At 45.7% G+C, this 13654-nt stretch overlaps 1 protein-coding gene across 1 annotated transcript; it reads right to left on the bottom strand.

Annotated features, from left to right (window-relative positions):
- Nucleotides 1-1192: 1192 nt before the first annotated feature.
- On the bottom strand, nt 1193-5160 carry LOC120682812 (ORM1-like protein 3). The gene is made up of 3 exons (XM_039964833.1): nt 4681-5160; nt 3001-3149; nt 1193-1646 (listed from the first exon to the last, which is right to left on the bottom strand). The coding sequence occupies exons 1-3, from the start codon at nt 4864-4866 to the stop codon at nt 1508-1510; spliced, it is 474 nt and encodes a 157-aa protein (XP_039820767.1). The 5' UTR covers nt 4867-5160; the 3' UTR covers nt 1193-1507.
- Between the last annotated feature and the right edge of the window lie 8494 nt (nt 5161-13654).

Here is a 13654-nt window from a genome sequence, read left to right as displayed (position 1 = left end):
TTTTTCACGGTGCCCGGATCATCAACCCAATGTGACCAGTCATTCTACCAAAGCTGTCTGCCCATTTAAGGTCGACGGGGGCTATCTTCAGGCGAGCACACACACAGCAACTGTTCGAGTTTGCTTGGCGGACGGTTGACGACGACGAAACAGCAGGAATGGGAACAAAGCTGAAGCCGGCCGCACGCTGGAACAGTAGCCCAGGCTCTCCAATTCCAGACGGGGAACAGGGACTAATCTCCACACCAGTGGGCCTGTGGCTTTCCTCCTGTCCTGGCGTGGCTGGTGATATGGGGTGTCACCTTCGCCGAGCCCGGCAGGCGTCGCCACTTTTCATCGTGTGGAAGACAAGGTTGGGGAGAAGGAGATGAGTTGCATTTGGTACAGCAAGCATTCACGTCCAAGACTTGTCTGGCAAGCAGATAGATGGCCATGAAATTATTGCTCGGATAACCCTAGCTAATTACCGAGCACACGACAGGATTCGTGTTAAATTATTATTATTGTCCCGGCAAAAACATGGCTGAGGCTACTCTGATTTTTATTTTTTTTGATCAGGAGGCTACTCTGAATTGGTAGTACTATTATGGTGATCTGTCATGTACTTCTTCCTCACTTTTTACTAGATAGACGTATTAGAATCTAAAAAAGTTTTACATGTATTCTTTGACCATTATTCTCTTATACGGATTTATTTATTTAACTTTTATATATTTATTATTTATGAAATTTGACATGAAGAAGGAAATTTAGCACTTCATTATCTTGCGGGGCATAAGAAACATCCTGTCACCCTGTGGTAGCTGCATTTGTATCGGAATTCAATTGAGAGACTGAGGCATCAGATTCAGACATTATATTGACATATCCTCGTGCTGGTTCGTTTCAAAATTCAAACATTATATTGCGATCGAGATTCTTTTCTCCTAATCAGCATGTGTACGAAGCAACCTTCAATTAATCCTCAAAGGGTAACCAGCAATTTCACACCCCGGCCCCTCGACCCCTTCAATCACAAAAGCAAATCTTTTTTTATGCTTGTCCGACGTCATCTTTTTTATTTGTATCAATCAGCAGCTAAAGTCTAAATAGTTTTGTAACATAAAGTTGTTTCTACTAGATTCATAACTACTTTCATCATACATGACTCTTTAATAAAACACAGAGCTACCCCTAGAAGAACTATTTGCCATTATTTTGTCAGATAACGATTGATTATTGCCTCTTGACAAAAGAGCAAAACTGTACATGTATCAATTGCCAAATTCTTGCTAGAGAACGTATAGCGATATTACGAGTCTACAGAACCTTTGTTCACTAGTTGCAGAAAAGCATCATCGTTCCAGCCTTCATAGCATTTCTCTGTACAATGATTACATGTCATCTACGAACAGCTCTCAAGCACTACTCACGTACTCCGGTGATTCAATAAAGAACTAGGCTCAACACATCCCGTAATCCAAATCAAACATGACATGTACATGTATCAACCGAGAGACACTGCTCCTTAGCTGCCGGCATTGATTCCAAAAATCCGAACTTTGTGCATGTTTGGTAGCTTGGCAACAACCAGCACAGTGACTGCTAGGGTGTTGAGGAAGAGCATAGGATGTTGATAGTCCGTGGTGTGGGAAGCTATCAAGTACCTGCCAAAGAACAGAGCAATTATCTCTATATTAGTGCTGCAGTCTACAATGACATATCAAATTAGACAATAGGGGGGGGGGGATTAAAGGGTTGGCCAGCCAATCAATTGACTGGAACACGATGGAAACTGCCAGTTCATGTATTATTTAAAGTTACATAACATTCTTTTATAGACAATAACTTTCACATGCAGGTTGGGTCACTCCAGCAAGGGAATTGAACACCATAAAAATTCTGCACTATGTTGAACTTAACACTCTTATGTCTCGATAATAGTGGGGTCAGGCGCCACAAGTCAGTGAGACAGTGCCAAATTCTGAATTGCCACTCTATTTAGTGTCCTAAGCTCCTCAAATCTCCTATCTCAAGGGGACTCATGTGAATCTTATCTCTCTACACAATATTTGAGTGCAAAACACATCACAATTGGACATTAAAAAAAACAGTATATCACTGCACTGGTAAAGGCATTTATGCAATCAAAATGAAATGCATGTTATCTCATTTTTTTAAAACGGGCTAGAGTTGATAAGAGCTGACATTTGTCTTCTAGGAGAGTAATAATGAGCCTTAACTGTCTTCCATACGGCGGATACAATACATTTTGGCCATCCCAAAACCCAATGTTGAATTGAAGCTAAGGAGCTAAACCTCTTTTAACGAACAAATTACTGCAAGGCCTGTTTGTTTAATAGAAAGTGAATAGAAACAAGGCATATCTACACTAATAACGGACGGGCATTAGGGTGTAGCGGGTTGGTAGCTGCACTACACTAACAACATGGCACACATTCATAGATTTTGTCCAAGATTCAAGTAGATGGCACAATCAGTTCGTGGCAGCCTTTTTTAAGCAATTCTAATTCTCCCAGGTCACATATGCATAGATTTCGCCCAAAATATATGTTCTTCAGAAAGCGCTTTTCTGATATCCATGTGTAGAAGTTTGAAACCAATTATCTAATGAGAATGATGCCCCTTCAGGGAAAATAATGCCCCGAAGACTGGAAAGTGGAAATCAAGATTTGAAGAAAATTCACTTGCATAGCACAAGAGACCACAACAAATTACCTCAAACAATAATAAAATATAACTTCATTTGAAACCATTTATCAACTTAAAAAATGATGATCCATCCATACAATGTATAGCACAACACCGCCATTAAAAACCATCAACATAGGTGATAATTGTGAAGCACTGGCCTATATTTTTTATTTTTTTTAAAAAAACTATTTTTTTAAAGAATATGTTTCAAGCATACATTTATCCATGCTATAATTACATGCAATAACAGTATCCTAGAGATTTCATGTATAAACGGAAATACATTAGCAAGAGATAAACACTTACAGAACAACAGGAACCGCAGTCAAAAATTTTCTGTTGCGAGTAAGCTGTTTGCCATTATCCATTTGTTCCCACCATGTCAATGTGTTATACATCCCTTGGTCATCAGCAAACGGAGTCCCCTTCTTCCAGTGGAAAAAGTGGTATGTGATCTGAAACAAATATTCAATGAGTCAAGCAACAGAAATGGAAAAGATTCCGGCTGAAGTCAGGATAAAGAAAAATACATCTTACACTGCTATAAGAAAAATAGAAATGTATTCTACTGTAATCTTACACTGCTAAGAAAATCAAAATGTAATTCTAATGTAATCTTAAACTTCTAAGAAAATTGAAATGTACTGTCTTAATTACAAAGCCAACAACAATATGAGCCGCTTTTACAGAATATAAGAGTATTCTATGGCCTTGAAAACACAACTATTTCCTTATTTTGACTGGCAATGCACTAATTAATAATGTAAGCTATTTATTTGGCTGTTGTTTACAAAAAACTGTCAAAACTAAGCATGCTTAAGACCTTCAGGGCAAGGTTGGTTTCCGCACCATAGCACGTCCAAGATCCAAATTATACCCTAATATTAACTTCCAACTTGCAGCTCAATAGTAATAAGAAATACACCCTACATCCCAAAATAAGTGTTGTTTTAGAAAAATTCAGACACATTACTCATCCTAAGAAATGACTTCGTTACCCCTAATTACTTGTAACAGTTGTGATTGAAAACCATGTTATTAATTTGTTTTTCTGGATCCTCAATGAATGCATATGCATTGGAACTAGAAAAGTAACATCTACTAAGTATTTGCTTCGCTCCATGTGTTTCCAATACAATGTTTTCTTGGTACTTGGCATTGCTTTAATTAAATGGATCTCATTACAAGCTAAAACAACACTCTTTGTGGGACAAAATTTGAATGCTAAAACAACACTTATTTTAGGATGGAGGGAGTATGTTGCATGCACTATCACTTTGGGTGTGCAGAAGACAACTCATTAAGCTTGGAAACGAGACATTGCCATTCTACTACCCTGACAAACGTTGAGCACTGTATATCCAGATAAGTCATAAACACTCACTCCACCAGAGCATAATGAAAGGAACAATGGACAGCTGTATGAACCTTGAGCTCTCAACCAAAGCATCTAGGACATGTAGCTAAATAGATCAAGAGCTGAAACTTTACAATACAAAATCCTGTTCCAGCCACTATCTCTACGGAACTCTAGACTAGCACTACGACGAAAATAGAACCTGTCTACTGACCCACACCCACATAGCTGCTAGGCATCCTAGTCCAATTTGCATGTAATTGACCTGGAGGGAGCAAACCTCAGCCTCAATTACCTTCAGTGACGCAGAAACCTGAGACGATATTTAGCAATTTTGGAACCTAAAGCTAACGTGGCACAGTGGGCGAAATGAAGGTAAGCATAAAAAGTTTGTAATCCTATCCAACCAAGCTTTAGATAGCACCAGTTTGAACTCAGGACGCATAGGACCAAGCGTGGTACCATTTTATAGCCGCCAGAGGGCAGCGTCCATTCCAACCTCCCGAGTAGAACAATTGAAGCAACCTAGTAATTCCGCCGGGCCTCAGATCCACGGGTGCGCCCAAACCAACGCAACCCCCTATCCTAATTGAAGCCAAAAGCAGGATAATAACAAGAGCAGCACGTACCGCGAAGTGGCCGAGGTTGACGAGCGTCCACGCCGTGCCGGGGGCGCACCCGAAGACGGAGAGAACGAGGATCCAGGAGAAGAAGAGGATGAGGATGTAGGTGGTCCAGACCCCGGGGTACATGAACCACTCGGTGTTCCTGTTCAGATCCGGGGGCGGCACCGCCTGCATGTACAGCTTCGCCATCGAACCAATCGCCCCTCCCCTTCCACGTCGCCGGCACGGCTCGGGTCTCTCGTCGGCTGCGTGCTGCTGCGGTCTGGGAGGGAGACAGCTCGCCTCCGGCTGATTTATAAGGCTGGGACGAGGAAGCGCCTCGCCGCGATGGTCAGAGCGGGGGAGGAGGAAGGTTCAAAGATGGTGGCGAAAAAGTATAGCGATGGGGTGGCGGGCGGCGGGCGACCGACGGGGAGAGGGTGGGGTGAGCGGACGGGGAGGGAGGCGACGAGACGGTTGGCCGCTGGCAGGAGACGGTGGAAACGCGACCGCGACCGCCGGCAGCGATCGGGTCAAACGCGACGGACGGGCGGCGGGCCGTGCGCGCTGAGCAGCTCTTGGGCTGCCAGCGGGCCGCGCGCGCTGAGAGCCCATCATTGTCGCTGCTATTTATTTATTTTTTGTCTTCGTCATAATTGTTATAGCATCATAATTAATTAGCTAACTCAAAAAATACTACTCCCTCTATATCTTAATAGATGACGTTTCAGACCAAACAATTGCACTAAAATAAACTAAAATTTCTTGTCTTAACGACAAGTAAAAAGATACAGAGGGAGTACTAGATATCAATTGCCAACACTTCGGCTGCACTGCTGCTGCGCTGCAATCGAACGGCCAGAGACTGCTGCAGCGGAACGGCTTTACCTAAATGAAGGGATTTTCTCTCTACTCTATTCGTGATTATTGAATTTTGGTAGTTTGCTGGATTAACCATTATCAAAAATATAAAATTAATTAATGGTAATGAAGAGACAGCATGTCTTGGTGGTGGATGGCGTCGCTGAAGCAATCATGCAAGGCTTGCGGGCTTCAGATGGACGCGCATTTGGTACCAACGAATCCTAGCGATCGCTGCATCTGGAACGCGTGGAGTGTGTACGGTCTCGCGGTCAGCACGAGCTGCTGTGGAGTCGATCAACTCACGAGCGGAGCCTTGGACCCTTGGTGCGATGCTGCTCGCCCCTACTCTCGGCTCTCGCCAGCGGCCATTTTTCTTGTCATCTGGCGGCGGCCAGCTTCCTGACAGCGCCCCACGACCAGATGCGGATAGCGCTCGCCTTGCGGCGGCGCACGTACAAGGCGCCTCGTGCTCCGACGACACGGAGACTTGCGCCGGCCGCAAGGACACGCCTGCTCTCCTCCGGTCCTCCCTCCATGCTACTCATGATTAGCGAGTGGAGCATCAAAGAGATAGGGCCTCCCGCTCCCGGATTTCAGGAATCGGCGACGGTGGCTTGCCGGTAATGCAGGACAATCAACCGTCGCTCTGCTTCGTCCTGTAGCTCGGGCACCACACCGACGAGCTAGGATCCCCACAATTCCACAGGCCCCTGCGTCTCCGAACCTCCTTTCCTTCCCTCGACCACGCAGGCGGTGGATGCCTCTGTTCCTGAGGGCTCGCCATCGACGACAGGTGACGGCCGCCGGCGTGCCAGCAGCAGCCGGGCAGGAGATCCAAATCTTTGAACCCCCACCACATTTTCATAAAACCCCTTGAATCGGGTCAAAAATTCCGGTCCCATATTTTACATTAGAGCCCCTAAGACTGTTATTTTTCAGATAGCCCCTTCATCTGCAAAGTATCCTGAACCTGCGCCTGATCTTCCCATCCCGTCCGGCAATGGCGACAGGTGGACAGGCCACAGCGACAGCCGCCTAGCTTCCTCTGGCTCATCTGGGTCTTCCCTCACCATACCTCTTGAATATCCACCGTAGAGGTCCTCCTACTCTGCCTCTCCATCTTCTCCGTCGATCTCATCGCCCGTCTGCTCCCCTTATCCGACCGACAGTCCGGCAACATTACTGTTGGAGGTCAAAATTGGCAAACACCGAGGCCGACCGGTCAGACCGGTCTGGACCTGTGCAGTCCGAGTAGAGTTAGGGTTTGTATTATGAAATTCGTTTGTAACTCAATTTGGAAGGGGTATGTCTTCCCCGGCCTATAAATATAAAGATCACGGCCGATTGAGGTCCTTCTACCTAATCGAATCAATTAATTTATATTTTTTCTATTTTTCTCCAAACTCTAGCTTTTCCAACCTCGTGCTGTTCTTTGCTTGTCTTTACGGTGTTCAAGGGCGTCTTGAGTGACCTGCCGACCTCAAGACAACCCTAAATCTTCGAGCTCCGACGGGGTCCCTCCCGAACTTGAGGTTCTAGGTCTTCGCGAAGCTCTCTGTGTCCAACCGGTCTGACCGGTTGGCGCGACCGGTCTGACCGGTCGCCGGGGTACTTCGTCCGGTTGCGATCGTTGCGATCCTGCGCGTTCTAGTGCTTGTGTGTTGGCCAATTCTGTGTCAACATACTTTTTGGCGACTCTGCTGGGGAAAGATCTGAGTTCATCGGGTGCAATGGCCGGTGACAAGGTTGACTCCAAGGTAGATGCGACTCCCGTCGACATCCAGTACGAAGACATACCTGAGGAGACGCGCAAGCAATTCGAGGCGGCGTTCCAGAAGGAACAGGAGGACGCCAAGAATAGATTGCTTGCATGCTTCGGGAAGACTCGGCAAGGCGTATTCAAGAAGGAGGAGTTCAAGATGCCTACATTCACACCACCGCCGCCGAACCCATCTACTACGGCTACAGCTGCTGCTTCGTCTGCTTCCACTCCAAGCGAGGTAAGTTTTACCTTCGATTCCATCAAGCAGTTTGCCGATGCCTTTTTGAGTCGATTCGAGCAGTCACAAAAATTTACACAAGATATGTTTATCGACTTAACTAAGCAAAACAAGGGGAAGAAACCTGTCAATGAATATTCTAATTTTACCTCTAATCCTAGTCTTTCGACCGCACCATCAGATTATCAGTATGGTATGCCGCCGAATTACTTCGCGGGACAGACACCCCCGCCGGGCACAGTTCGGCCGTCCAGGGCCTGAAAGAGCATCTAGGCCCCTAGTGGGTTTTGGAGTATTGATCGACAACACGATTAAAGGACTAACTTGTTTGCATGAGATTATGAGCAGATATTTAATTAAGTAATGGGTTCTAAATGAGATGGCTCATGTGTTGCAAGCAAGTGTGTTTATCCCATTGGTAAAATGTGTATGTGACAAGCAAAACAAGAAAAGAAAAATAGAGCAAGGTATTCGTGGTTGATATAAAAGCTCCAATATGAGAAGGCTTGTTTCGGTTTAAAATGGGATTTAAAGTGACAAGTAAATGTTTTGTGAATGAGATGTGATATGCTTATGCATAATCTCAAATATGGAAGATCTTGTCACATGTGATAAATGGTTATTAACTAAAGAAGTAAGCAAGGCAAAAGAGAATGAGACATGAGTTGATGCATATATGATGTCTCAAATTGGAAAACTTGCATATAAGATTGAATTGAGAATTCAAACTGACAATGAAGATTTCATGCATGACACAAATCAATATGAGTTCAAGATGGATGGCTGGTATAAAGGTAGAGGACCGAGGGGCGTGTTTCAAGAGGCTACGCAAGCGACGGCTTGGGGGGAGCAAAGAAACCGATACGGGTCAAAGGCCGGAGATCCTAGAGTCATGGAGAGCTCTATGTTGAAGAGTGTCATTATTCAAGTAAAGAAAGTGACTTGTGAATCAAGTTGGATTTCACTCCTATGCAAATCAAAGATTCAAAGTCACTAGCTCAAAGCAGGAATGCTCAAAGAATGAAGATGTTGATGCCCACAAAGTACTGAAGAAAGGATGACATGATCAAAATGGATTTCATTGTAAGTTAAATGTGATACAAGCCTACATGAAGCTATATGTGATGCAAGGATGAAGAGTTGGAATTCGGGAATGGGTTTCTAGGTACTAAGCTTGGAGAAGGGCAATTGTGGTTGTGCCGAGGAACCAATGCTAGGGTGACAAAACGTTCTTTGGGTTTAACTTGAAGAATCTAGGTCATGTGTGGTGTTCATGTTGGCAAGTAGCAATCTTTCTAGAATTTTATTGTGAAGACGGTGACTTGAACTAGAAGTGGATTTCATTCAAAGATAAAGGTTCAAGGTCACTAGCTCAAAGAAGATGTGCTCAAAGTAAAGAAGTCAAGTTGGATGCACACCTCAGATTGTGATTGATCAACACACGGCATAGGATGAAAAAGAGAAGCTCAAGAAGTTGAAATATAATTTATCTTTGATCTTGAGTTTAGGTATGCCGTACTATCAAGATGGATGCATCACAATGGTCTTTGGTTTAGTCTCAGTGCTCAAGTAACTCATGTGAGTTGAGAGAGACACAAAAGCCTCACGTACACATTTTAACTTTGCTGCCAGGCCAAATCCGGAAGTTCCGGATTTGGCACACGTGGCACTAACGGCTAGTTGGTTTGAAAACCCGAAGGTTCCAGGTTGTAGAATCCGGAAGTTCCGGGTTCTAACTGTCACATAATGGCTAGTTTTGTTGGGACCAGCTATTTATACCCCTTAGCCCCCCTTCTTGGTGGGCTGCTGTTCCAGGCTCTATTCTGTTGATTGCTGGTCGTCCCAAGAAGCTTGGTAGCCATAGTTGAACTCTCCCCAACCTCTCTTTGTGAAATTGTGTGATTAGTGTATATCCTTGAGTTGGGTTGAGAGAGTGAATGTTTGAGAGCATTAGAGAGCACAGCAAACCTTGAGCACTTGAGATTAGCCGTGGTTTGTGTGATTCGCATTTGTTACTCTTGGAGGTGAAGCCTCCTAGACGGCTAGGCGTCGCCGACTAGCTCCCAAGGATTGTGGTGAGCAGCGGCAAGTTTGTTGCAGCACCGATCTTGTGCCACGAGGGCGCATGGTCATATAGTGGAAGGAGGAGATAGCTTGACCTTGGGGTTGATACAAGCTTCCTCAACGGAGACTAGGATTCACACGTGGGTGCACGGGGTGAATCTGAACTTCGGTAAAACAATTCCTTGTGTTCATTGCATTTACATTTACTCGTGGATTTGAGGAGTTCTCCATTAGACACTTGTGTCTTGGAGAGATTGTTGTTTTGTGTGTGCAGGATCTGTGTGAACCTGCTAAAGGAACTTAACTGGGTAGACTCTACAATTGGGGTTTGAATTTATTTTCATTTACTAGCACTACTTTCATTGTGTTCACTCTGTTCTGAGTGAACTCGGAAGTTCCGGATTGACAAACCCGGAAGTTCCGAGTTCACCCTACTGTCTAGCCCAAATCCGTAAGTTCCGGATTTGAAACCCGGAAGTTCCGGGTTTGGCAGACAGACAATTTTATCCGCTGCGTTTGAGTGAAAATTTGTAGGAGCGCCTATTCACCCCCCCTCTAGGCGACATCACGGTCCTTTCAGGGCCGAACCGGTCAGATTGGTCGCACGGACCGGTCAGACCGGTGTCATGTGCTCGGTTCTATGTCACAGCCACAAGTCACGCCTCCTCCCGCTTCGGCTGATTATAGCCTGGAGCGAGAATTGGCAGATTTTGTGCCGCCGTATACGACGAAGTCATACGGTGAACCGCCTTTCCTTCCACCATTGCCCAAGGATGTTTGGGATGATTGGCTTAGGGCCAATCCATAGTATGCCGCACAAACGATGTCCACTACTGATCCTGCGACACATCGTTTCGGCCAAACGACCACGGGTAACTATGAGGCCGATCTTGCTACGATGAAAGAGGATCTGGCCGATATGTTTAAGGAAAAACTGGGCTTTGTTGCGAGTAAGAGTCGGCTATATCGTAGGCCTTATGTTGATGCTTTTGATTTGATTCCTTACCTCGCTGGTTGGCGTGTTCCCGATTTTGTCATGTTTAGCGGTGATGATAACCGATCCACTTGGGAGCACATTAGCCAATATATTGCTCAACTTGGAGAAGTCGGTTCTAGCAAGTTGTTGTGCGTTCCGATGTTTTCTTTATCTTTGAATGGAACGACTTTTTCTTGGTTTTCTTCGTTAACTCCTAACTCGATTCGTTCTTGGGATGAATTAGGGCAAAAGTTTCATGATCACTTTTATAATGGGGATAACGAAACTAAGTTGACAGATTTGACATCGGTTAGACAGGGTAGAGACGAGTCTATCCAAGAGTACTTTAAGAAATTTAAAGATATTAAGAACTGATGCTTTAATTTGTCACTTTTCGAAAAGGATTTGGTTGATTTGGCTCTTGTAGGTTTACGTTCTAATTATAGAGAGAAGTTTGATGGTTCGAATTTTTATTCTATTAATCAGCTTCAAGCTAAAGCTTTGAATCAAGAGACCAATTTTAAGAAAGAAAAGGATACCTACAAGTCCCATCGTTCAAACACTCATATTGTTGAATATGATTCCGATTCATCGGACGATGAGGATAAAGAGGTATACGCTGCTGAGTTTGTTTGGCCCGCCTCGGCCAAACCATCTACTTGTACATCTCTTAAGCCAACTCAAAAGAATCGGCAAGAAGAGATGAAGTTTACTTTCGATGTGTCCAAGTGCGATCGCATTTTTGATGAGTTATTACGACTTGGGCATTTGAAAATTACTCATGTTATACCGCCGCTTGAGGAGCTAAAGCAGCGCGCTTATTGTAAATTTCATAATTCTTCATCTCATGCAACTAATGATTGTAATGTGTTTCGTCGACAGGTACAATCGGCCATAAATGAAGGATGATTGACCTTTCCGGAGATGAAGATAGATAAAGCTCCGTTTTCCGTTCATACCATTAATCTCAACAATGCAAAGGTGCTGATTCGGCCGAATCAAGCCGAAGGAGCAAAGGACAAGAATGTGATCATTGGGGATGATAGGTCGTTGACTGTTGATAACAAGATTCTGGCTAGGGAGGTGATTCAGGAGAAGACTCCTGATGAAAAGAAGAATCTGAGAATCATACTGAAGCCTCGCACGCTCGGGGGGCAAGAGGATTCTTCTTCAGGTGACCGTTCTGCTGCTCAGCAGAGACCGGTCAGACCAGTCCTGACAGCCGGTCAGACCGCCCTGGTGGTCAATCCCGGACATTCAAGCCGAAGCGTCCAGAAGTGGGTACATGGAAGACTAACCAGCCAAAGGTGCAGGGCAAGATTGCAAATCAGAAGCCTACCTTTGGCCAACTGTTGAACAAGTACTCAAAGGCCACTCGAAATGATCGGCCCCTAAAAAAGAGACTGAGGTCACCACCGCGTCAAGGCGCACCTTCATCTCTTAGGGGAGAATCAAGCAAGCGCAGGGGTGATGTGGTTCCCTTGTTCCCTCCTCAGTAAATGCAGTCGATGTATGCTACAATGCCATGGGCTCCACCGGCATCGGATTCTCAGTTTCCCACGTGGGAGAACAGGGGATTTTGGATGCAATGCTAACCGATGCCATATCCACCACACTTCCAGGGGGAGGGAAGCTCCAGAGGAACTGTATTTGACAGGTTGAGGTAGCCGGTTCACGACCGATTGGGTCAGCACCAATCTGGTCAGGGGCAGACCCTCGGACCGGTCAGACTGGTGTACGCTGAGCGGTCAGACCGGTCTCAGCAGAGGCCGGCCCAAGTTCGTCCAGTGCGCCAAGAATATCGTGTCAAAGAGAAGAAGGACGAACCAGTGTCAATGCAAGTTGATTCTGAGAAAGTTCCAGCTGCTAAGGTTGTGCAAGTTGAAGACGGGAAAGAAAAAGCTCAAAATGCACAAGAGGGACCGGTGATCGTTGAGAAACTGGTAATTATTTCTTAGAAGCTTGTGTTGGCCAATGATCATGAGGCCAGCAGCAGCAACCTCAAGGACCAAGACAAGGAGAAGTACTTCCAGCCTAGGTGGTGCCCACCGGGGTTGACTCACACTCAGAAGAGGAGGTTGCAGCGTCTTCGTCGCCAAGAACAGAAGGAGAAAGAGGCGGAGAAGTTGAGGGATGAAATATTTGATGAGTGCGGACCAAGGTTCCCTCAAGGCAAGATGTGGCGAGTCAAGACAGTTGATCAGCCCACATGACCGGTCGGACCGCTCCAGCCGACCGGTCAGACCGGGGTCCCAGACCGGTCTGACCGCTCAGAGCAACCGATCAGACCGGTCGACCCTGAGCCTGAGCAAATGGCCGAAGAGGTTGTCTCCGCTTCGGCTACTTGTACATCAGAGGTTCTAGCAGCTCCTTCACCAGCAGAGGACGAGGAGTTGGTGGATTATGAGGCTTCTCCGGAACGCACAAACATGGAGATCAATGTTGTGCGCTTTTCTGACGACTATTGGGCGATTCCGGAGGAGAAGCCAGCACATCTGGACTTTGGGCCCCGTGAAGCTATATATTTCAGAAGCCCAAGGATTCAGATAATCACTTGAAGGCTCTCTACGTGAGGGGGCACATCAATGGGAAGCCAGTTTCTCGTATGCTTGTGGATAGTGGGGCAATTGTCAACTTGATGCCCTATTCACTTAACAAGAAGCTCGGCGGGACGGACGAAGAACTCATCAAGACAAATCATGACGGTCGGCGGCATTGGAGGAGGTGATCTCATTGGTGCCAAGGGGGTTGCTTCGATGGAGTTGACCGTTGGGAGCAAGACTGTTGCTACGGCGTTCTTCGTCTTCGAGGTGCAAGGTAACTTCAACCTCATACTTGGATGTGATTGGATTCATGCCAATCAATGTGTACCGTCTTCCTTGCACCAGTTTCTTATTCAGTGGATCGGCGATGAAGTTGAGGTTGTGCATGGTGATGCCTCTTCCTTCATTGGTACTGCCGATTCCGAGTTCGTTGGTGCGCATGATAACATCAAGTGTTTATCGGGCCTAGACTTGACCAATTATGACTTGATCAGTTGCACCAATGAGGGTTTCGTCTCTGCAGTCCTAAAGCCGATAGAGAATCGGCTACA

This window comes from Panicum virgatum, chromosome 7N (genome assembly GCF_016808335.1).
Source record: "Panicum virgatum strain AP13 chromosome 7N, P.virgatum_v5, whole genome shotgun sequence".
NCBI classification, from domain to species: domain Eukaryota; kingdom Viridiplantae; phylum Streptophyta; class Magnoliopsida; order Poales; family Poaceae; genus Panicum; species Panicum virgatum.
The sequence above is the reverse complement of the archived record's forward strand: the minus strand, read 5'-3'. Positions and strand labels throughout refer to the sequence as shown.